The 26,419-nt window shown below is 44.0% G+C and overlaps 1 protein-coding gene and 1 long non-coding RNA gene across 4 annotated transcripts in view; one reads left to right on the forward strand and one right to left on the reverse strand.

Annotated features, from left to right (window-relative positions):
- Positions 1-720: 720 nt before the first annotated feature.
- The window catches only part of Tnc (tenascin C), an 89,170-nt gene continuing 63,471 nt past the window's right edge, over positions 721-26,419 (reverse strand). Inside the window, exons 16-27 of one of the 3 annotated variants that reach the window (XM_029539888.1) lie at positions 24,805-25,077; positions 18,207-18,329; positions 16,958-17,101; positions 14,659-14,778; positions 12,593-12,736; positions 11,748-11,878; positions 8,816-8,948; positions 8,127-8,278; positions 7,001-7,097; positions 6,017-6,178; positions 3,202-3,365; positions 721-1,487 (exon numbers count right to left, since the gene is read on the reverse strand). In XM_029539888.1, the coding sequence (XP_029395748.1) occupies positions 1,377-1,487; positions 3,202-3,365; positions 6,017-6,178; positions 7,001-7,097; positions 8,127-8,278; positions 8,816-8,948; positions 11,748-11,878; positions 12,593-12,736; positions 14,659-14,778; positions 16,958-17,101; positions 18,207-18,329; positions 24,805-25,077 (1,754 nt within the window). In that variant the 3' untranslated portion in view covers positions 721-1,376. The remainder of the gene's footprint in view (positions 1,488-3,201; positions 3,366-6,016; positions 6,179-7,000; positions 7,098-8,126; positions 8,279-8,815; positions 8,949-11,747; positions 11,879-12,592; positions 12,737-14,658; positions 14,779-16,957; positions 17,102-18,206; positions 18,330-24,804; positions 25,078-26,419) is intronic. The other 2 variants (XM_029539889.1, XM_029539890.1) reach the window with 2 other exon arrangements.
- On the forward strand, positions 24,767-25,503 carry LOC110322759. Its single transcript, XR_002380594.1, has 2 exons — positions 24,767-24,908; positions 25,006-25,503. It is a non-coding gene; the product is annotated as an uncharacterized LOC110322759 (long non-coding RNA).

Consider the following 26,419-nt stretch of genomic DNA (forward strand, 5'->3'; position numbering starts at 1 on the left):
CAGTTGAATTTCCCCAACTCTAACTTCCAGCTAGAACTCTGCTACAGTGGCACATCAAAAACCAAAAGGGAGAGATGTTTACCAGGGGCTGGCTAGAGAGGGACCAGAGGCAACGGCACAGGTTTAAGCAGTTCTGTTTACTAACTGGATAAGTACCCATAGCCAACCCTGAGAGTCATTCCATAGGAACTGATAGTAGCGGGAGCTCATCGTCACTGCCTTCATGTTTGTGAAGCACGGTGCTAGAGTCCGCTCCTGGCTCTGCACAGTTTACTTTTCATGGAAATACTACAAATAAAGAAGTGGGCGTTTCCTTTACAGAATAGGGAGTTGAGGCTCGTAGAAGTTAGGTGATTTGGGGACGGTAGAGTTTGGGAAGTCTGCCTATGTCACCAATCCTTTTCTCATCATAGAACTTCCAGGCTGCACTAGAAAAACAGACACCAAAGCATCTTTAAAACGTAAATCATAAAGAAAGAAAAAAAAATACCAACCATTAAAATGACAGACACGAAGCTCGATCTCAGGGTGTGAGTTCTTTCAACCTTGCAAGACTTCTAGTTTATTTCCCTCTCTGCCTCCTGTCTCCTCTTTCTTCTTCCCTGGAATTGAGTCCTGGGACCCCTTCCCTTTCCTTTCCAGCACCCCTCCCTTTGTTCTGATATACTGGTTTCGGTGAAATTCAGACTTGACAAGGAAAATCAAAATGACAGACAAACTGAAAAGTACTGTGCTTTTATTAAAAAAAAACAAAACAAAACGAAACAAAAAATACAATCAGGAACTGTCCAGACACGTTTGGGAAGGGAACTTCTCTTTAAAAGTCCTCAGTTTTCATCATCACCATCACCATTATTATATTAATAATATTAATGTCCTTGAAATTTAAACAATATCACTTTTCTGGCTTCAGTTGTAGGAAATGTACAAAACATCAGTGGGGGGGTGGGGCAAGGGGTAACTTCCAATGACACTTGTTTCATCTTTGTGACTGCAACCAATAACAATTGCACAGCTTTGTGTAAAACACAAAGCTGGCTTGGAAAATGACCATGTCCCCTGTATGGCCAGCTTGCCCCTCTTCCGTTCCCAGAACCACCCAAGAGAAGTAAAAATCATGGTGTTGCTGTTGCTAGGAGACTTTGCTCAATCAAACAGGAAAGCAGAAACTTGTTGCAGACTGTTGTCTTTGGTGCAAAGGACGCCATTGCAGAGGGGCCCACATCAGTGCCTCAGTGATCCGTGGTCTGCTTGGACGCCCACCAAATGCCCAAGGAGAGCTTCACTGGATGTTGGACTGGTTGTGTTGATGCTTTGGTAAAAATCCTTTCTTTTCTCTGGGCCCCATTCCTCTCTCACCAAATTGTCCCTGGAATTTACGCCCGCTTACGCCTGCCTTCCAGATTGCGGAAGTTGCTGGGTCTCAATTTCATCTCAGCAAACTGGATTGAGTACTCATGGCCCTTCCAATGGAACCAGTTAACGCCCTGCAGACAAAAACCAGAGCCCCCCCCCACCCCGGGTTAGTTCCATTTGGACACATGTTCATTGGCCATCACCGTTTAGTCATCAAAACAGAAAGGGGTTTGTTTCAGCTTAGAACCACTTGGCATTTTGCAGGCAGCTGTGTCTTGACTCTGTCTCTGCTGGCTTGTGTTGTGAAAATATTCAAATGGGCCAGCTGAATCTAAACTCTTTACCCACCGTTAGGAGTCATTGCGATTTGCACAGAGCCTTGGGCAGCCATCTTGAAATAAAATGGTGGCTGACATTTGTTGGTATTCTGTCTAAAGTCCACCCCCACAGTGGCCAGGTATGCTCCTCCCACAGTTACCTAGCAACAGCCAGGTAGGCCTGGCCCACTATAAAAGGGGTTCTTGCCCCCCCTCCTCTCTCTCTTCCTCTCTTCCTCCTGCTTCCCTCCCTTGCCTCTTGCTCCCCTTCTCTCCCCATTCCCTTCCCACCCCCTCTCTCCACATGGTCATGGCCGGCCTTTACTTCTCTACTCTCTCCTTCTCTCTGCCTTTCTCTGCCTCTACTACCCTTTTAACTCCCCTCCCCATACCCTGAATAAACTCTATTCTATACTATACCATTGTGTGGCTGGTCCCTCAGGGGGAAGTGATGCCTTGGCATGGGCCCATCGAGGCAACCCCTTCACCCATAGCTCCTCTCCCCCATAGAACGTATTTTTTAATACCTCTTTATTATCTTTTTATGAGCACAACATAATGAGCAGCTGGGAACAGTGTGTGTGTGTGTGTGTGTGTGTGTGTTAATTCACAAGATTCCCATGGGGGCATTTTACTAAGGGTTTGGCATAGAACAGCAGAAAAAGAGTTCAGGTAGAATAGAAGCTCTGCAACTTGACACACAGGGTTAGGATTGCATATCAGTGCTTCCATGTGAGGGCTGAGTGGAAGGCTCAACAAGGAAAGGAGCTCACCTCTCAAGCTGGGAGACCTGAGAGCCCACATAAAGGTAAGAGGAAGGAGCAGACTTCATAGCTGTCTATATGTGTGTGTCCCCATACATATACCATCTACACACACACACACACACACACACACCGTGTAAGAGATAAAGGGTCTTGTTTTGAACAGCTACAAGTCCTGTGGCCTCAATTTCACTCCATGTAATTTGTATTTTCTTGAGCTCAGAAATCTGCTATGGTGGGAGTTAGTTGTACTAGACTTGGATAGGGTTCGAGGAAAACACAGAAGTTGGGGGGGGGCAGGCGTATGAAGGTTTGGGCATGCTTCCGAAATCATGCTGCAACCTCAGGAAGGTCAGCTCTCACAGGGTGTGAGCCAAGGGGATTTGAAGTTCATGCCTTCTGCCCAGGTCCTTCTTGGGAGTATGAAGATGCTTGTGGGCCTGTGCTCTGCCAGGGTTTATATCATCCCTGTCTCCCTTGAATAGTATCCACTTTGATCAGCTTCCCAGAGTTCTCACAGTAATTTTACCTGTGTGGAAAGTTCTAAATTTGTGAGCTATTTGGACAGTGGTTCTCTTTGGGCTCTCTAAGAGTGAATATGTACTGTTTTTGTTTGTTTGTTTGTTTGTTTGTTTGTTTGATCTTTGCCCACTCACCTGCCGTGCCATTGAGATTTCTCACTGTGTTAGGAGATAACACATTTTCTAATGCAGTGTCCGTCCCTCACCCACACCTTGCTTCTCCAGCCTTATCAGACTACTCACCTGACTGTGGTTATTGTCCCCATATCTGCCCATCAGGTTGACACGATGACAGTTCTTATACCAGAAAGCTCCTTTGTAGGACAGGGCACAGTTGGTGATGGCTGAGTCTGTGTCCTTGTCATAGGTGGAGAAGGATCTACCGTTGTGATAGTTCATGGAGTCACCTGATTGACAATAATAGGGAGAAAGAGAAGAGAGAATAAAGACTTCCCCCAAATCAAAGTCTCCGAAAGTTGTCAAGGGCAGAATCAAAGGCGAGAACTGAAAGATCCTTGGGTACGCTGGCACCGAACCTCAGACCGGACTGAGGATCAAAGCATGAGACATGAATGCCACCCCCAAGTCTTATCTCTAACAGAAGCACTGTTATATGTCAAGAAAGAAGGCTGCAGGTGGTTCTGGAAAGTTCCATTGAAGTCCATCTCTCTGCCTTTCTAATTGTGACCTGCCACAGGCTGAGCATCCTCTAAACTTTCATTTTCTCATCTAAAAAAATGCAGACATCCAGTGGATTCTGTCTACTTCACAGTGCTGTTCTAATACACTGTCCAGATTTTTTTTTTTTAATCTGGACAGGGAGATGTCGCATGCAAAGAGTCAGTGTGGTTGTTTATGATCTGTCTATATTTGCTTTGCATAAAAGACCTATGAGGGGGCTGGTGAGATGACTCAGTGGGTAAGAGCACCCGACTGCTCTTCCGAAGGTCCGGAGTTCAAATCCCAGCAACCACATGGTGGCTCACAACCATTCGTAACAAGATCTGACTCCCTCTTCTGGAGTGTCTGAAGACAGCTACAGTGTACTTACATATAATAAATAAATAAATCTAAAAAAAAAAAAAAAGACCTATGAGGATAGGGTGAGAAATTTGCATTTAATAATGATGTGCGTCAGACATGGTGGTGGACATCTATAACCCCAGCATGGGGTGGGATGGGCTAAGGCAGGAAGTGTACATGTTTGAGGTCAACCTAGGCTTCATAATGAGACCCCATAAACTTCTAAACAAAACAAAAATAGCAACAGAGGGCAGGTCCCTCATATACAAAGGTATCTGGCTACAATCACAGTTAAGACCTCACTCACTAAATGTTGTCAGACAGCCTGAGTGTCTTATAATCGGTTTGTAAAAGAGTGTGTACCAGGCTGATGTTGTCCGAGTCTTGCCTAAGAACCTGGTTTTTCATATAGTACTACTTGAGAATATCATCTGGGTCCTTCTTACTCCCAAGCCATAGGGCTGTGTGCAAACATTCTAAGACATCCAGGTATTTGATGCTGAGATCTTGGAGCAAGCTGTCAAAGGTCTCTCAGAGTCTTTTTAACTAATGATGAGACCCATGACTTGCAGGAGAGCGAACAGATATTGCTGGAGCTTCCCTGTGAGGTGCTGTCACCAAAGCATGCCGGAAGCTACAACCTGAAAAGGTTGCTCCGAGGGAAGGGAAGAACCAAAGTGTTCTCCTCCGGCAGAGATACAAAGTGAACATAAGCCACATTCTCGTTGGTTGGTGGATTTTCTTTCCAAGTAACAAGATCCTTCCTTCTAGACATGATCTCAGCCAAAGAGGTATTTATTGTTAGGTGATAAAGTGTCAGATTTTTTTTTTTTTTGAGGCATGTAAGCGCTAAAATAATTTCCAGCCCTGGCTCTCTCTTCCATCACACCAAACTGCCTCTCAAAAGGGCTCTGTGTCCTTTTCACTGCAACCTGGCTTTGCCACCTATTAGTCAAAGGTGAAGATTTCTTCCTTTCTGGAGGGGCTCTCAGAGGGGTCACAAATCTGTCTCCTGTTTAAATAATCATAAAATAAGGCCACCCAAAGAGGCCATGGCTTACACGAGATGGTCTGCATTCTTGACCCAGACCCTCCTTGTTTACACTGCTCTCTAGGCACACATGCCTGAGCACGCGTATACACGCACGCACGCGCACACACACACACATACACACACACACACACACACACACACACACACACACACATACTCCATCTGTGAGCTGAAATTTCCTGAATTTTTCCAAGCCAGTATTCTCCTCTTTATATCATTTTCCTAAAAGACGTTTGTGAGGGTTCAGTAGTTGAAAATACCTACAGAGAAGGATGCCACCTCATAGCCCTGCTAAGAATGGCTCTGTTATTAGTTTCTCCTTTAATGTGGAGCCAGAAAGCTGTACAAGGGTCACTTTAAGTCAAAGACAAAAACTTCGGTCCCCTAGTAGTATAAATGGGCATGTCCCTCATGTGACAAAGGTATCTGGCCACTAAATACTGTCAGATAGCCCGGGTATCACATAATCATAACCTAGCATGTTAGGGTTATAATTTAGGTGAAGAACAAAAGGTTGCTTGGTATTCAAAAGACTAACAATGCTAGGAATGTAGGCATCACCAGAGGACTTAGAAGAAACACATCTGAACCTCTCGTCATCCCAATGTATCAGAGTTCACACATCAGCAGATTCTCAGAGACATCATATGCCCATTACAAGGAAGCTTCTGGTAAAGATGGAGGCCTTTGAAAGACCATTTTCCTATCACCATGCTACAACTGCTAACTACAAAAGAGTAAGAAACATATTCTTCTAATGAGAGTCATTATAATCCAGCCATAGTTGACATGATTCTTGACCTATTCTATATCTCCAAGACCAGAAGCAGCAAATGTTGTCCTAGACCTTTTTAATGATAGCTCTTCTAGATTAACATCTAGAAGACACACAAATATCTGTTGATTCAGAACCAGGAGTGGTGAATGAGTGAATCCATAGGAAGTTCATGACTCCAGACTTACAGTGTAGCTACCTCATACCTGCTGTTCCACTGTATCCTTCTACCTTCAGCTTGTAGCGACTCTTGGCATCTCCAACACTGAATCTGTCATACACAGCATAGGCCGACTCCCCATGGTCTTGTAGGTCCACCCGGAGCTCGTACTGCCCTTGGGCTGTGATTTTGCTCAGGTTATCCAGTCCTGTGGATGATGGGCAATGTCTGGTAAGCAATCACAGGTGAGTGAGGCAGTAGGGGAACACTCAACAGTGGGACATATCATGCGAACTTGGGCTTGAGACATTCTCTGTTTCCTGGTATGAAGGTAGACAAAACAAATCTCATGTTTCTAAGCCTCAGAAGAAAACAGTTAAACAGCTTTGCTTATCAACTTCCTATTGTATTGTGAAGATCAAAGGTTATAAGTCCAGGGACATGACTTGTACACTCTAAAATTTATAACCAATGTGAAGCAATGGATAACTTTGGGATGGGATGTCTTAGGCTCAGACAGTGGTGCAAAGAACAATGCTTTGTCCATGTGGTTTGTTGCAAAGTGTCCATGATCAATGATGGCCCTGTAGTACTAATTTGGGAAATTTTGAATGACAGTGTATTTGTCAATTGGCTATATTGCCATAGACAAACCTACAACATCCTTGAGGGTCTGTTTTCTCATGAGTAAGATGGGAATTCTGCTCTTCCCAGGGATGTTCTAGGTGAAAGATTATGACCATGAGACCCAACTCAGTGTTTGGAGCTCAAGAGGGAAGCAGTCCATGACAGCACTGAGGTTGGTTCCAGAATTGGTTTAATTTCTGACTTCATACAAGGTTTGTCCACAGGCCTGGCTTGATAATGCTTTATTTTTGTGACCTGGAATATTTATTTCAACACTCTGTGACTCCTACCAAACTTCTTTCCTTCTAATCCTTTTCTCTCCCCCATTGCTCACTATAGGAAGGCAAGTGACCAAGAGGACAGAAATAGGCATATCTGTCACAAACTTTCAGAGCTGCATTACCAAGCCAAAATTCTTCTCTGCGGTCTCCAAACCCAGCAGCATAGGCCTTCCAGTTGCGATAGAAGTCCTCATGTCCATTTTTGCGTCTCAGGAAAACCTACAACAACATGGATACTTAAGCAATAGAAAGGAAGAGAAGATGTCTTTTTGGAAGGAGCATGCTAGACTGAGGGAAGAACAGCCATCCCCATCCATCTCCAGCTTCCTCTATTGCTTAGTTATTCGCCTTGTGACTTTGGGCACATCATGCCCCTCCCCTCCCCATGTCTAGGTGTTCAGAAAACTAGGAATGGACAATGCTTCTAAGTGCTGGTGACACTGATGAATCATAGCCTCTCATTGGTCTTCATGATGCATTACACTGAAGTTGACAGTGGAGGAGAGGTTGGGGAGGGGGTGTCCTACAAACAAATTTTATTGATAAAAGAAAATCCTATATAGTCAATATGGTCATGGTATTGAAATAAGCCCTGAAATTCTTATCACAAGTCTGGTAAAGAGTAACTACTCAGTCAGCACTGGTTACAGTAACTAGTAGGTTTGATTGTCACTGCCATTCATATCAGAGTTCCTCCTGCCACTTCATTCTGTTATTCCAGAATGGCTCAAAACTGATATTTTAGGATGACCTCGAATTCCTAACCCTTCTGCCTCTACCTTCTTCTTCTTTTTTTTTTTTTTTTTTTTTTTGTTGTTGTTGTTGTTGTTGTTTTTCCAGACAGGGTTTCTCTGTACAGCCTTGGCTGTCCTGAAACTCTGTTGCCCAGGCTGGCCTCGAACTCTGAAATCCGCCTGCCTCTGCCTCCCAAGTGCTGGGATTAAAGGTGTGCACCACCATCGCCTGGCCTCTGCCTCTTCCTTCTTAGTGCAAGTAGACAGTTACCAACTTTGTTCTTGGTTTTCTGCAGTGCTGGGGTTTGAACTCAAAGCCGTCTCCATTCTACGTAAGCCCTCTACTAACTGAACCAGCCCTTGCCTTCTATTTTCTTTTTGAATAGTCAATTGTGAAGGGCTTCCATGCAACAAAGATTACCTTGCAAAGTCTTATGTACATGTATTTGAGGGTACACACTTCCCTTCATCCAAGTCCCTGTCCCAGAACTCTAAAACCCACTGTGGTACTCACAATCCATCCACCTCCATCAGAGGTCATATCACAGTAGACTTCCAGTGCTTGGGTCTTGTCACCATTTATATAGATGGTGTAGAGGCCAGAGGTAGTATCACCATTCAACATTGCTTGAGAGCAGTCCCTGGGGAATGGGTACAGGAGTCCAACTGCAGGGTAAAGAGAAAGAGTGTGAGAGTGGAGGGAGGAGGTGGCGACTGTCTGAACAGACTTCAGTTCATCTATGCAGTGGCTAGGTTCCTACAAGCAGATAGCCCCTGCTTCTCTGTGTTCCTCATGGCAGAGCTTATATTAAACGTATCAGTAAAAGAACCCCAGATGAGCTAGGACTTCAACTATGACACCTCAACTTCTCACATGAGATACTTGTGGGGGAGGGGTGTCTTTTTTTTAAATCACTTTTGCAAAGATGAAGAAAGTAAGGCTCATAGAGTATAGGTGACTTCTAAGCTGTATCCAGTAGGATATAGGGGTGAGGATTGGATGTAGATGAGCTCTCATTGGTCCTCTACTCATTTCCCTAGGATGCCTACATCTACATTCCCCAGGCTTCTAAGCACTCATAGGGAATGGACATTTCAGATTTTTGTTTGAAAATGTAAACTAGCAGTTGAAGGGGAAGTGGAAGGTTAATTCGCTGTCACAAGGTCAGATCTTAAGGCTGTGTTCCTCTCTGAACCCCTTACTTGTGGTGAAGATGGTTTGGATCAGCTTGCTCCTCAGGGACCCACTCAATGCCTGGATCCTTGCTGTGTAGTGGGTGGATGGGCTCAGGTCTGCCAGGCTGTAGGAGGTGGTGTCAGGCCCCACAATGACTTCCTGTGGGCAGGAAAAAGAATCAGTTTGGTCTCAGAGAGTCTCACGGTAGAGATGCTCCCTTTCACTGGCTCATGCAGTCATTTATTCACTTAACAAAAAAACCCACCCAGTACCTACTGCCTGCCAGATTCCAAGTGCACCTCTGGAATGTCTGAGATAGCAAGAGTATTGCATAAGTAAAAGCTCTGGGATGAGAAAGGCAGGGGAAGTTTAAATAAAACAGAAGCACTGCTTTGCATCAGTTCTACTTAATTTTGGTGGGGGTGGGTAATGGAAATGGGCAAAGGGGGATTACAAAACACCATTCATGGGATGTTTCGCTTGGCTGGCTTGGCGTTTATCAACAACAAGGAGTTGGGAGGTCTGAGAGGCCTTGAACAGGCTTAAGCTGTTGAGGCTTCAGAAGCTTAAGCTGATGGTAAGGTGAATTGCACAAGGGGGCAAGAGACGCTGAGACCATTTATGTCAGCAGTTCTGAAAGGGGGCTTAGCCTTTATCACAACATTTAAACAGTCTGATAACCTGGGCCTCCGTGTAGACTAACTGAATTATCAGAGGGTGAGGAAGCAGACTTATTTCTAGAGAAACTAGGACTCAGGTTGAGGAACTCTTGAGTCACAAGACAATGTTAATAGCCTAGTGGATGGGACAGGCTCAAGGCTTCAGCTGACCCAGGAAGAACAGATATGTGATCCCTACTATGCTTATGGCTGGTCCCTGGGTTCTAGACTGGTGTTTGGACCCAGTTTCAAGAAGATTCACATTGCCTCAGATCCATACTGGGTTCCAGTTCTTATTAATAGATGACCTTAGTGTTTGAGACTGGAATTCCTCCTCCATCACGGCAGTGCAAGCACAATTCTGATCTTTAGAACTCGTCGAGTTGATTGGGTTTAGTCAATAACAGGTCAGAGTGGAGGCCACTGGAAGGTTATTTCACTTCCTAGGGACTTCCTGGAGTGAGGGTATGTTATGTATGTTTTTACAGTGTGAGAATTGAATTTCCCAGAAACTGAGATACTTGCTTCCAATCTATAACTTGTTGATGGCAGAGGACAGTGTCACATCCTCCTAGTCTCCTACCACCTTATCCATGATTTATGTGTGTTCACTCAATGCCAGTGACCTAGTGACCTTTGTGGGGCCATCAGCTCTGGTTGCTGGGGAAGGATCAATTCTCAGGGAACAAAGCAAGGTTTATTGAATTGCCTGAGCCTAGACTGGCAATCAGCTCTCTGCTTCTGTGTTCATTTGTCTAAGCCTGGATAGTCTGAAATGAGGCTTATGAACCAGGGAAGCACAATCCTAGAACCTCAAGCCTGCAGAAGACTTCGGGGGTCTAGAAGTGCAATACACTTATCTTAAAGGTGGGCACTGACACCATGAAGATAAAGGACCAGCTTCAGTTCATACTATGAATTCATTCATTATGTCTCAACTCCGGAAAAGCTAGAACTGTGTCTACTTGTGGTTAAACATGGCAGATCAGAAATACCAATATTCTTCTATGTGTTTTTCACATCTTATAAAATAGGAGTGGAGTAGAAGGAATGAAACTACAAAAGTGAATGGGATGAGGGAAGAGATAGAGACAGGCAGCTCTTGCTGGACAGAAGGTGAATAGTGGAGGAAGCAATTCCTGTAGTGCCAGAGCAGAAAGTGCTAGGAACTACCTGGAGTGAGCATAACTACCCCAGGCTGGCTGACATACAGGGAAGCACTCGGCAAGTTTCTGATGCATGTGTATAAACAGCATAGCTGCCTTTGCAGACAATGTGGTGTGTGACTCAGCAGAGGTTCCGGCAGTTTAGAAGCTTTGCGTGAGGAATAGCTTGATTCCCCATTCTCCTTGTCCCTTCAAAGAACAGATCATCTGAGTTACAGTGGAGGCTCTGGATTCCAATCCACCAGGATCAGCTGGTGAGGAGGTCAAGGTATCACACTGGAAGTGTAAGAGTAAGCGGACCTTGCGTCAAGTAAGAACCTAAAGACTATGGGGTGCCCCCACAAATTCCCAGGTACACAGCAGCTGATCTCATTGAACCCCAGTGTCAACAAACCTTTATATGCAGCTGAACTTCTAATCAGATTCTTTGTTCTTGGCTTAAGTATCAAAGGATAAGCCAGGACCAAAAGACACTGGGAAGAAGTTTCTAGCGTGAACAGTGGAGACTAACCTAAACCACAGCAACAAAACTAATGAGATCTAGAAGAAACATGATCCGAGCTATAGACTACAATAGCAGTGGTGTGAATTTCTGAGCCAAAGTGAAGCAGCTACACAGGATATAGGGGAGATGCTGCAAATAGCTAAGTATGAAAAGAATAAGTAAGCTAGCTTAGAAATACAGGAAAGTTCATGGAGGGGAGAACACAGGTAATATTAGCAATAGAGGTAACTGGTCTTAACAAGTGACATTGCAAGGATGTGGTGAGATACATCACAGCCGGTCAGATGGTGACACTGTACGTGGCAAACATGCAGAAGAGGCTGTTGGTACTTTCTCAATGAAACATTAGATGACCATGAGCCCAACTCCTAAAATGTCAAGTCTTATAAAACACTGCTGTTGATCTTGGCTGTCGCTCAGATAGCTTGGGCCTGGTTAAAGGAAGAAAGGTGAACGGGCATGTGGTTTGTGACTCACAAGGTCTGGTACTACATCCAGTCTCTACTAGATTTCTTTTTGTTTTAAGTGTTTAGTATTGGAGTGAAGAAACAGTATCAGCTAATCCTTTCCTACTTTGACGATCTTGCACATCAAATGTTTTACCCAGCAATGTGTGATTTATAGATACCTTGACTGTACCATCCACAGATTCATAGACCAGGAGGTATCCAGTGATGGATGCTCGGGGAGGTCTCCAGGTGAGGAGGGCAGTTTCCGTCTGAACCTCTGTAGCAGTAAATTCTCTTGGGGAGTCGAGGTCTGAAGAAGAGAGTATGTATCAAGTGAGCTAGAAGGTGTAGAACAGACAGCAAGAAGAGAACTGGCCTCAAGTTTGTTCAATAACATTAACCATGACCTTGGGCAAGAATCCCTCCTAACTATAGATGAGGAACTTGAACCAAAGTCAAAGGTTATATGAGTCCTATCGCCTCAAGGGTCCAAAAGCCCAACATATTCCTGCATGGTTTGGGTTTGATTTGGGTTGAAGATCATTACTGATCCATTATTGCTCACTGAGAGGGTTGAGGCATGCCAATATTGGCCCTCATCCCAACAGAAGGGACAATCCTTTATTTCCCCAAATGTTGAGCTTTGTAAAAATATCTCAATACATAAAACCCCAATGAACATCTAAGGCAACTACCCTGAAAACTTCTTAAAAAACGATTTCCCAGCCTGGAGCATGGCTCATTAAATGCAGGGTTTAGAGCCAGTAGGGAGTGTTTTTCCACTTACAAAAGCTTCCTTTAAATATCCTTTTCTCATCTGTTGGGTCATTTCAGTTCAAGGGGAAATAGTATGCTTCTTTGGGTCTTGATTGAGTGGGCACTGGTGAATTTTACTCATACTGATGTCATTATACTGCAAGGGCCTGACTTAGGGAGGAAGAGCAGGGAAGGGGATGTGGTTTAAGATGCAGGCTGTGGGAGGGCAGCTCAGAAAGGAGAACTTGCACTCTGGGTGTTTTGGTACCTGTGGTAAACTTGGTAGCGATGGTAGAGCTCTTCTGTTCTCCCTTCTCTGCAAAGATACTCAGTATGTACTCTGTGGCAGGCTCCAGGTCATGCAGCTCGTACTCCACTGTATTTCCAGACACTGTGCGTGTAACTTCTGGCACTAAGTATGAAACACATGTGTGGCAGTTACCCCTTGGCGAACAGCACATATACCTCCTTCTAAGACACAACCTTTCAGTGACCCCACAGCAAAGAAGGTCAGCGTTCTGAGGTGACTCACAGGTGGCTTTTTCTCTCTTGAGTACTCACATGATAAAAGGTGGATCATACAGACACTGGATTTTATTTTATTTTTATTTTAGGCAATAGATTGGAAAGATGGAGAGATGTTTTCCCATGCAGTATGGTAAACTGGCTGGAAAAGTGTCGTGTTTGAGGCACTGGAATGACATCTCCAAGCCTTAGGTACTCAGGTTCAAGTTCAGTTTGTGTCACTTCTAGCCCCACCCCTTCTTTTTCTCTGTGATGCATTCCTCCTACACAGTACCAAAATGCTGCCCATTCAAGGATTGCCAAATCATCAAGGCTGAGCGGTGACACTAGTAGACAACAGAGCCCAGCAGTGACTTTCAGGCCTATTAGATCCATTGCCCAGGCAAAAAATATCCATCTCATAATGATAGGAGACTCCCATTTTGCTTTGTTAAGATCGGTATTTCACAGGCAGAGAACTTTACATGTAAACACTGGGGGAGTCCCTGGAAAACTGAACAAGTCGGGTCACGTTGCTTCATTCTCAACAAGCCCCGACCTCTTTGGCTAGGTCTTGATTAGTCCTGATCTAAAATTTCCACCATTCCCTCCAACCATAAGCTGATGGTCAACAGGAGACATCCTCCTCCCTGTCTTAGAAGACTTGCCCTACAGGGAATAACAAAGAGGAGAGTGGATGAACTGAAGTTTCCCCTCCTGCCTCATCTTTTCTCCTTTTCCATGAAACTCAGGGTTTTGCCAGAGCCAAATGAAGATTTTAAGAACCCCCTCTCCCCAACCCCAACCCCCGCCATGGGTTATGGTGTCCTGTAATATTGCCGGTGAAAGCCAAACAATCTTGAGAGATAAAATATGAAATTTAGAAAATGAAATAACAGAATCCTTTCTAGACCAGATCATCATCAATGTATGACTGCGATCAGAGAAAGGGCTCTTCTTCCTCATTTGATTTGCATTTGATTGCATGTGATTTACTTCCTGGTGGTTGTGTTTGGTTGATGGTCTCGGCAAGAGCTTAATTTGCCTGCTGGGTAAGTTGGTACAGATGGTGGCAGATGGTAAAAGCAGATTCTTTCAATCAAATTGGCTTCAGTTAGGCCCTCCCATGGCCTCTGAGAAGGCTAGGCACCCCAGGACATCATGATGCCATCTGGTTAAGACCCGAGACTCTGGAAACCTTCTTTGTAAAGAATAAGAGCTGCTTCCTTGAGAGTCTGTCCCTCCCTGATGTGCTTTGAATATGAAATGTCCTCACAGGTTCACGCGTTTGAAAACTTTGTTCCTAGTTGGTAGCCTTGTTTGAGAAGGTTTTGGTTTAGTGTGGAGGTGGAGCTTGCTTAAGGAAGTGAGCCACCTAAGGCAGGCTTTAAGGTATTGCTGAGCCCCCCCCCCCCCCCCGTTTCCTGTTTCTTGACTGTGGATACCTTGGGACCAGCAGCTTCCTGTTACTGCTTTGAGCACTTTCTTGACATTTGGGAATTACCTTCCTGAATTAGAATCCAGAGTAAACCTGCTACCCCTTAAGTCAGTTGTCATAGCAATGAGAAAAGTAACTCAAGAGTCTAGCAAGGTGGGATGGGTCAGCAAAAAAACGTGCAAAGCTACACACACACCTTCTTTTTCTTTTTCTTTTCTCTTGAATGGCTTGCCCAAGTCCCTTGAGGGCACAGTGGAGTTAGGCAAAGATGTGACTGGCTCTTCCAGCGTACCACTGGGTTTTTGTCATCCCGTGGTACATGGAAGGGCGGAACGGGAGGAGTTTGCGGCAAGACGAACCCTCGTCAGAGTGTAGAGAACATGGGCCCTTACCTCTCTCCCCTGTGTAGGAGATGACATAACTGTCCACAGTGGCAATGGCTGGCTGCCACATGGCCAAGGCTTCTGAATCTGTGATGTTGGCTATCAGAAGACCAGATGGACCATCCAGAGCTGGAAAGAAATACAGGAGAAGGGTTCACCATGTTAGAGGATAACATCAGAGGACACCTGCTCATATGGGCTCAGAGTCAGGCTCGTGGAACAGGCTCACCTGGCTTATATCGTGACTCTTTTCCTTACTGTTGTATTAGTTTTGGTCGCCATTTCCTCATATGTAAAACGGGCATGATAATACTGGCTGGCTTTTTCTTTTTGACTTACACCTTATGTTATATAGGTAGGCAGTTCCCGAACAATGTTTAATGTGTGACAAAGGTTATCGTCAGGATTCATGTTCCTTTTTTTCCAGGAACATAAATAAACATACATAGAGGAGACCTGGATGGTCACTACTGCCTGAGGCTTTTCTGGGCTTCAGGTGATATCTTTATTTAGGGGATCTTATAGGTAATAATCTGGAGGTCTCTAGGGTCAGATTCTATTGTGGCCTATTTTCCTGTGTCTCCCTGTCTTTGGAAAGGCCACTTCACTGAAGAGTGAACATGGTAAAACATGGTAAGGGAAGCTCTCAGCATTTGTTATTAATGCTGTACTTTGTAAAAGGTTTTAGCCTGTTATTTCAATCCTTGGGGTGCTGAGGCAGGAGGATCATGAGTTGGTGGCCATCCAGAGCGACATAGTAAGAGTGTCTCAGACAATGACAAATGTGGATTAAAATAAACAACAGACATGTATTTATCTGTATGGGGTGTGTGCATGTAAGTACAGCTGTTCACGGCTTCGGTTATGGATTCTAGGAATTAAATTCAAGGACTCAAATAAGGGCAGAGTGTGCTCTTAAAAGATAAGCCACTGCTCTGGCCCTTGGGGGTAACTTTCAAATGACTTGTACTGTCAGAGAATATTCCAGGGGTCTTAATCTCTGGCTTCTTTTAAGGGAGCATGTTCCTTGTTCAGAGTTTCTTCCTTAAAAGTTGAATGGACGTTTGCATCTCTCTCTTACATTTTCTAATAATAATTTAATTACTCCCTCAACAGCCTAGGAGACAGAAGCCTAGCTTACAGACTGGTGCCTGAGCCTTAGGGACCTGGCTGAAGAGTCAGGAAGTGACAAACCAGTGTCAAAGAGTCAAGATAATTCTCCTCACAGTGTCCCCCTGATTCCCTCATCTGTGTACAGACCCTTCTTTAACTGGTAGTGACAATGTGGCCTTGGGAGGAGACATGCTCAGCTTTTGTGTCTGTGGCTGTGGAGAATCATCAATGCAAGATTTCTTAGGGAAAACTGAAGCCCAAGAAGAGAGGAGACAGGACTTCGTGTCCAGATAGGCTGTTTTCATTGTACATCACCAATTCTTGTATGGAAGTAGTATATTTTTGAAATTTCCTAGGAGGCCTATTCTTTGGATCACTGAATGGACTGGGTTGGACAATTTGTCATATCTCAAAGCATAAATTGTTTAGAGACAGAGAATTCTGAAGGGAAAATTTCCACTTCATTCTCCTACAATAGCATCCATTATTCTTAAATTAGATTTTAACAGGAAAACAACCTTTATTTTAAATGGTTGAGATGGTTAGTCTGAATGACCCTTGTTTTCTTCCACATTTCCAGTCCTGTTGTTTTGTAATCTCCTCATGTCTCAGGTGCCTCTCCTACAAGCTTGGAATGACTACAGCAGTGAGGACACACTGCGTCAGGTCAACAGTGCTTTTACTGCAGCTGTTGCCAAACAGGGGACAGTGTCTCCCCGTCCCACATCTGCAGAAGCACATGCCCCGGGAGGTGGTCACAATGCTTCCAGGCAACAGGGGGAAGGAGTGAAGTGACGGGGAAAGTTGTCTTTATGCTTACTGACCCTTAGCCACACTGACAAGGGAAGCAGAGTCATAAACACTTTACAGAGAAGTTCATTAGACCCCAGAGAAATTAACTGACAACTCACGCGGCTAACACATGGAAGATTTAGGGTCTCAGCTCAGTATGGTTCCTATACTTCACTCCTTTCCACAGTAGCAGAGGAAATGGAGGCCAGAGGACATTCAGAATGTCTCTGGGGCAACCCAGTTTATTAGAGGCTTAGGATGAGCCAGAGGGAGGTGCTGGATGCTCTAATTCCAGCTCACTTCCCACTGGGACTCCAGGAGCAAGCGTTTGTGCTGTTCTCAGTCATGAGTCAACACGCCGAGAGCAAGGATGGAACACTGATGGGGTGGGAGGGACATACACCTGTGATTAGAGATCCGGAGACTGGATCACTTTCTTCGAATCCCTTCATGGCAATCACACTGACGCGGTACTCTACCCCAGGGGTGAGCCTCACCAGCCGGGCCTCAGTATCTGTTCCATCCACGGTCACCATGGACAGGGTACCTGGAGATTAGCGAAAGCAAGATCAGGGGATCTCTTCCACACTTCCTTGCCATGGCCTCCAAACTGGGTGGATCCAACTTGGAAATTAAATTATATCTTTATTCAGTTTCATTCTCTGGAGTCCCTCTCCTCTCATCCCACCCCTCTGGCTTGAAGGAAAAGACCTTACTTTTTTGTATAATGTTTTTTTTCCATTGGTGCAGATGCCAAAAACCCAGTCAGGAAAGGAAAAAATCATGAAGTCACAGTATACTAAAAATGGCAAGTTTCCTTACAGGAAGGAGTTGGCATGTTGCACAGATTTTATTTTCCTTATTCTTGTCCCTCCATGCACTATATGGGAAGCTTACAATGTAGCATAGATCTAAGCTATGTAACTCATCAGGTTCACTCAAGATGCTACAGACCCCATTATTTGGAGAGATTTTAGTCATGATAAAAAAGGTGGTCCCAGTTAAATGTGTGCTCTTAAATTTATTAGGAAGTCTGGAATTTATATTTCTTAGAATTTCAGGACCGGTGAAGGATTTGCAATCCAGCTGGCTGAATGCCCAGTGGAGATGCCACAATGTCGCTGTTACCAACCAGCCTGTCTTTTCAAACCTCCAACAAGAGGCAGCTCACTACCTGCTAGGCTGTGTTCAGACTATACTTCCCTGAGGTCTTCATTAAAGTTTGCCTGTTCCAAGTTCTACCATTGCTAAGACTCAGCTCTCCATCCTGTGGTGAGATAGGATATGGCCCCTAAGGGCAAAACCTCACACATATCTCAGCTTTCCAAATGACTGCAATCAAAGGGGGAAAAAGATTGTTTATATAAATTCCCTTGTTTTTGTGTTCAAAAATACTAGGGAACCATTTCCTCAAAAATATTTTACAATTTCAAGGCCACAAAGAGTGTTAATAAGGTAACTTTTCTCAAGATAGTTCCTTTCAAAATGTTTGTAAAAGGGTCACCTTTCTAGATGATCTCAGAAAGAGGGAAGTGATTTTCATTAGCCATGATGTTGGAAGGAGGTGTGATAAGAACACCCAGGGTCTCATTGGCCATTTAATCCCAATTTTGCATGTTCTCCCCACCCTCTTCCAACTCCAGGTCCCCTACCTCCTGTCATAGGCACATAAGTGATCCGGAAACTCTCCACCTGAGCAGTAGGTGCCCTCCAGCTGACTGTGGCTGCATTTTCAGTGATGTCTGAGAACATGATTTCCTTCGGAGAACCCATGGCTGTCAAGGAGAAAACAAAACAGAAACCCTGAAACATTACCTATGTTGTCCATCAATAGCCTTTTTTCCCCTGGATTCCTTGCCCAGGAGCCTTTAGTGTCTAGAGTTGACGACTGAACCAAGCCTCAGGAATAGAGACTGCATGATACATGGTTACACTGTGACATGAAAGAAAACTCACAGCAGATACAGTGACCACGTAGACCAGGTGACTGTGGGCTTCATGGTCAGTTGGCTTCACGCAAGATGGCTGTTAGCATAGTGGCTAGTTTTCACAGAGGAGAGGAGGGGAGAGTGACTTCACAGATCTGAATAACTTATTTTGATTTCATTTTTGGCATTTTTTTCAGATCTTTGTTTTATGTTTCTTTTTAATGGTAATATATAAAAGTGCATGGTTCTTTCTGGATTATAAGACTCATTTTTTCATATAAACACGCATGAGATGAAAATTCGGTTGTAGTCATTATACAAAGGACCAAAGTAAGCCTCCCTTTTCTAACATTATTTGGATGGGGCCTTTCTGGATCACTGCACTGGGAAGCCTGGCATCCGGAAATTAAGCTCATTGGAAGCTAATTTTGACTGCCCACTCATGTATCTTCAAGGAGATCCAAAGCCAAGAAGCAAGGTCAGGTCATAACTAAACTTACACCAGGGACACCGGGTCCACCGGCAAGAAGAAGCCCATGACCGGAGGGCCATGCTACTGCCTTCCCTTCTCCTCCCCAAATCTGGATTCCTTTGGCTTCTCTCTGTGTGTGTTTTGGCTTAGGATTCTGCCTGTTTCAGCTGACCATGCTAACTCAGGAAACAATTTCCAGTCTCAAGGGAGCCTGCTTCCTCACTACTTCCCTGCTTCAGCCCATGTTGGTCATTAAGCTTGGAAACATGTAGAGGTTTTCGGAGAGAATTTTTTTCCATACCCACTTCTGTCTTTTTCTCTCCTCTAACACATCTGCTCCTACAGCTTTTTTCCTGTGACCTAGAAACTACCCGGATCTCTGCGGCTACCACTCCTCTTTTTTTTTTTTTTTTTTTTTTTTTTTTCATTCTCCCTGTACATGACAAATCTTTTCTTTTTAAAGCCACAGAGTCTGAGGAACCTACAAGATCTTAATTGTTCAAACCACCACTGAGAGGCTGGGCAGCCTGGGACAAGTCTCTTCCTTTCCGTGAGCTTCAGTGGCTACATCCTTCCAACGGTGAAGGTGGTACCCACAGGAATGTTTTGAGGATTAGTAGATATAATGGATGTAGAACCCTTAGTATAGACTCTGGCATGCAGAGAATTTGTCACTAGGTGCAACTGTCCTCTCCATTTTCTTCCTTAGGTGACCTTTTCCTACACAGGCTACCATGAACCTTAAGGCACCCCTCAGTGGAGATCTAGATGAGTCTAGCTGAGAGTGGATCCTACTGATGTACATGAACTCTGCCTTGGAATATTTTTCTCTGCTTACTCAATTCACTGACTTGTTCTAACTGGAAACCTTGCTGGCTGATGTAGGTTATGCTACATTTCACAATCTGTGTCTTATAAACAAAGCTTCCTTCTTTAGATCTCAGTTTTCTCATCTAGACAATGGCAGTAATATCTACACTGTCTTATATGCTGCAAGACCAGTGGCCTCATCCATGACTTACTCAGGGCTATGCCTTTGGTAACAAATAGTAGGAAAGCCACCAGGCATCATCTGTAGCAATGTCACAATCGTGGTGGAATTCCAGGAGCAGTGAGCATGATATTTTTCTACTAAAGAGCTTCCTAGGTGTTTGTTACTTCAGTTTGTAGCTTTCTGCTATGGGGTCCTCGAGTCCTGAGCCCTACAACAGAGAGCTAAGCACAAGAGTTATACCTATTAAAAAGTTGGAGAGGGGCTGGGGATATGGCATAACACTAAAAGACAAACTGCACAAATATGAGGGTCTGAGTTTAGATGTCCAGTATCTGCATACAAGCTGGGTAGACACAATGATCTGTCTGTAACCCCAGTTCTCAGGAAGCTGAGGAAAGAGATCTCTTCCCCTCCCATGAGCATCAGGTAGCTAGATCCACTGAATTGGCAAGCTCTGGGTCTTAGTGTGAGATCTTGCCTCAATATATAAGATAAAGTATGATAGAGGAAAACATACAGCCTCTATAAGCACGGACACACATGCACCTGCATCTTTCAGACATCTTTCACACATGTACCGCAGGTGTGAACATGCAAGAGTTAGAGAGACCTATGTAATAACGCTTTTCTTACAATTAGACTCAATAATAATAATAATAATAATAATAATAATAATAATAATAATAATAAAGAACTTCCAGTAGCTAAATGCATGGACTTGATAAAAACCCTTAAAGTGCTTGCTCTCTATGTAAGACCTTGCTTCTCCAAATCTATAATGAATGCCTTTTGTTATTGGCAATTGTCAACCATCTAACACTTAGTCCTCTTTCTACAAATTTGCATTGGTCATTTAATATGCATTAGGCTTATGCTCAATTACGAGGTAGTTGGTGGGTTTGTGGGCAAGAACTTTGGAATAGAAATAACCTTGGGTACACCTCCTACAAACACCTTAGCACACTAGGGCTTGGTATTTACATCTGTGAAATGGAGCTGATCACGGCTCTCCTTTGGTTTGCCAGTGTATTGAACATTTAGTGAAAGTGCTTGCCTGTGTGTGGCATATATCATGTGCTTCTCAGTTGGTGGCTTCCATCTTTATGCTTCCTGAAAAAGGTGTGACTCTGAATGAGAGGTGTTGAACATGAGGAGCCCAGGTCATGTGGAAGGGAGATTTGCTGAGTAGATTGCTATTCCTGCAAATGTGCCTACTAGCTTCCAGAAACAATGGAGATGCAACTGTGTGGTGTGGCTTCAAGTCTATCTTGATTGAAACAGGGCTGAGGAGTTTAGAGGGTGCCTGACTGGGAAATGTGGGCAGTTTAGAGTGGAGACTGTCCTGGAGTTCGAGAAAAGGAGTATCAACTATACTTTAGGACTCATGATTGGAAGAGAGCCTTAGGAACACGAGTGTATGGACAGAGACTGGGACAGACCAAGGAAATACTTTCAGGTCCTTAGTCTAAGCATTTTTGGTGTGTCGCAAGGGTCTCTGGAAGAGAACAGCAGCCACGATTCTGTTAATGGGACTGCTTGCCTATTTTGCAGAAACCTTTATGATCGAGCACAGGGACCTGGGAGTGTTTATCTCCTAAGGAGGAAGAAGTTACTGCTCAAAGAATTCAATACATGTTGAATTTTCTCTATTTGTATGTTTCTAGAGAGACAAGAAAGTGATATATAATATTTTTTTTACTTTTAGATAGAACACTATGCAGCTACATGGTCAGAGTCCACTGTTATATTCTTCTTAACACTTGGTTTTTGTTGTTCATTAAAAATAAAATTTACAACTCACCGAGCATATAATAGCTAGCATTGTTGCAACAGGCACAGGAAAGAGTTAAACACTCACTATTCGTGTCCTGTTTAAATCTTATGTCGACCTATGAGATAAAGTTTGTTTTCCAGATGAGGGTCTTGGGATTTGCTTAAGGTCAAGGTCACTCAGCTGCTAACTGGGAAAAACATGGCTAGGCTCCAGTAGTTTGCCCAGATCACAGACTAAGCACTAGCTTGCACTGCCTTCCTTGCTGCACTGGATTCTCAAGGGTGGGCAGCCTATAGCCAAACAGAAATATGTTACAAGGAGGGATCACAGCAGACCATCATCAGGAGGTAAGAGGGACAGGTGGCTGTTGTTGAGCAGAGCTCACGGTGGTTTGGGGAAAGAGAGAGATATGTGTGTGCAGGGGTGAGGGGGTGGTAAACAGATGAAAGGGACACTTGAAGCTGGGAACTGAAGATGAGGTTAGGCATGTCCTTGCTGTGCTGCTTACAACATGTCTTCTGGTCTCTCCTGGTCCTGGAGCATGGGTGTGCAGGCACACACAGACACATTGCTTACACACAGTGCACATACACATATGTGCTTTTCTCTTTGGCTGTGAATTTAAGACCCCCAGAGAAAGAAGCCCAAGAGGGGGTTCTTTCTAACAAAGCAGGCTCTGGTTTTTCTTTTGTTCTTAAAAAGGCAAATCAACTCATGATTATTCTTGTGTTTTTGCTTTAGAACTACAGGGATTATAGAAGAAAAAAAAATCAGCAAAACAAAATCGGTGATCAGAGCTTTGAAGAGCAGTGCTTATAAACCAAGATCAGTCTCTGCTTCTGATCTGGAGCCATTCTTTGGCAGCCACAGGGGGGATGGAGATCAACTTTGGGGTGGACTACTCTGCAGCACAGCTATGCTAACCACTGTGCAACCAGTGTGTAAGCAGGAAGAGCAGTGCCATTCACACCAATGCACTGTCTCCCTGTCTACAAGCACCAGCTATAATTTCTATGGGTAGATTCTTGCAGGTTGTAGCATCCCGTCTCTTGTCACAGTGCTATTATCTTGTCTTGCTGCTGAGACAATAGTTCAGTATGCAGCATGCTTACTGCATAAGCATGCTGACCTGACCACAACCCCAGCAGCCATGCAAAATACTGGACATGGAGTCACACTTGCAAACTAATCATTGGGGGACACAGTGACTGGATCCCTGGGAGTTGCTGGCCTGTTAGTCTAGCTAGATTGGTAAGCCCTGGGTCTCAGTCAGAGGTACAGTATAAAAAAGTAAGGTAGGCTGGGAAGATGGCTCAGTGAGTCATATGAGGTACTGGGTGGGAGTCTCTTGCACCTACATAAGAAGCCAGGCACAGAGGTCACATGTTTATAACTCAGTGCTATGTGTGTGTGTGGGGGGGGGGGAGGAGACATCTCTGGAGCTTGCTGGCCAAAAGCCCAGCTCTAGGGTCAGTGAGATACTTTCTCAGTAGAGCAAGGTAATAGTGATAGAGCAGGCAGCCTGCGTTCTCCCCTGACCTCCGAGCATATGTAGGCATGAGCACCCACATACTTAGACTTTTGCACATTCATATGTACCATATATAAATGGATGAACACAATGTCTCTGTATGTCTCTTTGTCTGTGACACACACACACACACACACACACAGAGAGAGAGAGAGAGAGAGAGAGAGAGAGAGAGAGAGAGAGAGAGAGAGGCACACAGAATAATAGATGGCTTCTGAGAATAATACCTAAAGTTGACTTCTGGGTTCTACATGCAAGTGAACACACACACACACACACATATACACACATGCACACACACACACACACACAAACAGATATACAGACATACAGAAACACAGGCATACAAACACACACACACATACACAAACACACACACACACACACACACACACACACACACACACACACACCACAAACCAGCTCCTACCTACCCATACAATAAAACGTCTTAACATAGGGAGCTGGGACTAATACTCCCTGTGTCTATCTATAGCTAGTGTATATATTCACTGGTCAGCTGTCATCTGGTTTGACTATTAAGGTAATTACAGTCACACTGTCATAATAAGCTCATTATAGCAGCCTGACCTTAGGCACAGTACTTCAGCTTTCTGGGCTCCAGATTCTTGATGCATCAATAGTTGAGGCCAAGATCCTTTGTGTGTAGCTCATCATTTCTCAGAGCTTCTCCTTTCCTTGGGATTTTCTGATTCCTTCCTCAGATTCCTTTGAGGGGGTTATCTCTCTGCAATGCCATCTTGACTATTCCCTCAGAATTTTTTTTTTTAAAGGTACCGCATTTTCAGGTCTTTGTTTTTCCCTCTAGAGAGTCACATACGTTTTATGACCATAGTAATGATGTGCCTTGGTATCTTTTCCTTTCTCCTTAGTATAGCTGATAGGAAAAAGGGTCTTATTTCCCCTGTAGAGGCCTCTTACACGCAGTGTCTGCTTGTGTTTGTGAGCCCAGGAAGACCATCCTGCTAGCCTTACCAGCTCCATCCCTCAGTTTGCTAACCACAGAACTGATGGCTCATGTGGGACCTTTTATAAGCATGTTATAATCCTTTCAGGTCTCGGTTCCATATCTCCACTGCCCCTCACTCATCTAGCGTGACTGTAACATCTGACCAAAGAACAAGGGATGGTAGTCTCGGATACATACTAGGAGATAGAAGGAGGTTTTTGGAAATTAAAAATGTCCAATAGTTGATGATCTAGGAGAGACACCCTGACACACTTGCTTCCTCCCAGGTCTCATGTTGTTGCTTTTACATAAAATAAATCACTGAATCCCACCATCCTGCTAAGTAACTGGAATCATATTGTGATTCACCATTTATGGTGCAGAGATTTGTCCACATGGTCTAGGAGAACACAGTCTATGCTTAAAGCAACTAGGTTCTGAACACAAGCCTCTCTGCACCTCAGAGCTCTTGTGATTATACAGCCCTATAGGAAGAAGAATCCCAGTCTTTGATTTCCTCTTTCCTCTCCTGTTTGTTTATAGATTCCACTGTTGCTATGGCACCTGTTTGTTTACAGTACCTGTTGTTGCTATGGCACTGACTGGCTGGGATCGCCTTCCACGGCTTATTCCATAAAGTTCAATTTCATACTCAGTGGCCTCTCTGAGACCTGTTATGTCCCTGGTACGTTCGGGGGAATGGAGGGTTATTTCTTGTGGTTCAGATTGCTTTTTGGTATCTCTGATCCTGACAACAAAACTGTCGAATATCCCTTCATCAGCAGTCCAGGACAGACGGAAACCGTCTGGAGTGGCATCTGAAACTAGAAGGTGGTCAACTTCCGGTTCAGCTTCTAGAGGGAGAGAAGATGGTGGAAGAAGGAGGAGACAGAGCATTAATTAGCCGTCCATGCAGTCTTCCTTCTGGTGGAGTATCAGAACGCAGTGCTGCCTCGGTTTTTAGAGACAGAGTGTCCTGAGATACCAGGAAAGAAAATCATTCCACATTAAAAAGTCTAGTAGGGGGATGAGAAGGAAAACATGGAGTTGACACATTCAATACAAGCCAAGCATATGCTTGCATCTGTGAGTTTTGTCTAAAAGTAACTGTATCAGTCCACATCTGGACTCAGCCTTGGCCCCTCCCGTGCATTATTAAACAAGTTCAAAGCCGTAACTTGTTTACATTTGCTCTTTGTCTTCCAGTGGCTGAGTGCCACTCCGCTGTGAGCTCCTTTTCTTTTCCTTTGGAAAAGACAAATAAACCAACTTTAATGATCTGTGGAGCTGTCCATGACAATTCTGATGATTATATTTCCCTGGAGCCTGAGCAAAATGACTTCAAATGTTATGTTCGTTTGGCTTTGTTCTCGGGAGCTGCTATCCAGAAGAAGGCTCCTATCATTTCCTGTTTAATTTTATTTCCTTGCTAGTTTACCATTTAGATGGTAGAATGAGGCTTAGACCCACTTGAGATATAATTATATATACTTTGTACCCAGAGTTTCATTTTGGTAACTAGACAAAACTCGGTGTCAAAATAAATCTGAAGCTGAGTTTCCCAAAGTGTGTGTGCTCAAAGCAAACACTTCCTGTTTTATTTCCATCCTTCACAAAGCATTCCCTGTCAAACAAGTTTGGGAACTACTGCAACCCTGCAAGATACATAATAAGAGACTCTGACCAGCCTGTGTGGTCAAAGATCCTAGTTCCAAATTTAACTGAACGCGAAATGTTATCAAATGAGATCTTTAAACAGTCATCAGAGCTTGCTTTCTTTAGAAATACTTTGGGAAACACAGTTTTCTGACTGTTAAAATTATTAATGTGATATTTCTATAGGAAGTATTAGTCTTGAGAACATTATGGATTTAGTCTGTGTTGAAGAATCAGTTTTTTAATTTTTTTTTTAAGGCCTGTATAGTAATAAGACCACTGGGTAAGTTGGTTAAGATCACAGGTTGAGACTTTGAAATAGTAAAGACTTTAAAATACTTTTTTCAAAATATACTCATTGGCATATTTCTTTTGAGAAGGCTGAAATGTTGCTGGGAACCAGCCAGGATGAACACAAACGAAGGTAACTGTTGTGAGCACGTGAGAGCTACAGGCAAGACGTGGACTAAAGGATTTGGAACATTAAAGAGAAACGTTACCACCTTCTCCTTTCTAGGATGGGGTGTGTGTGAGCACTCA

Source organism: Mus pahari, chromosome 6 (assembly GCF_900095145.1).
Source record: "Mus pahari chromosome 6, PAHARI_EIJ_v1.1, whole genome shotgun sequence".
Classification (NCBI taxonomy): Eukaryota; Metazoa; Chordata; class Mammalia; order Rodentia; family Muridae; genus Mus; species Mus pahari.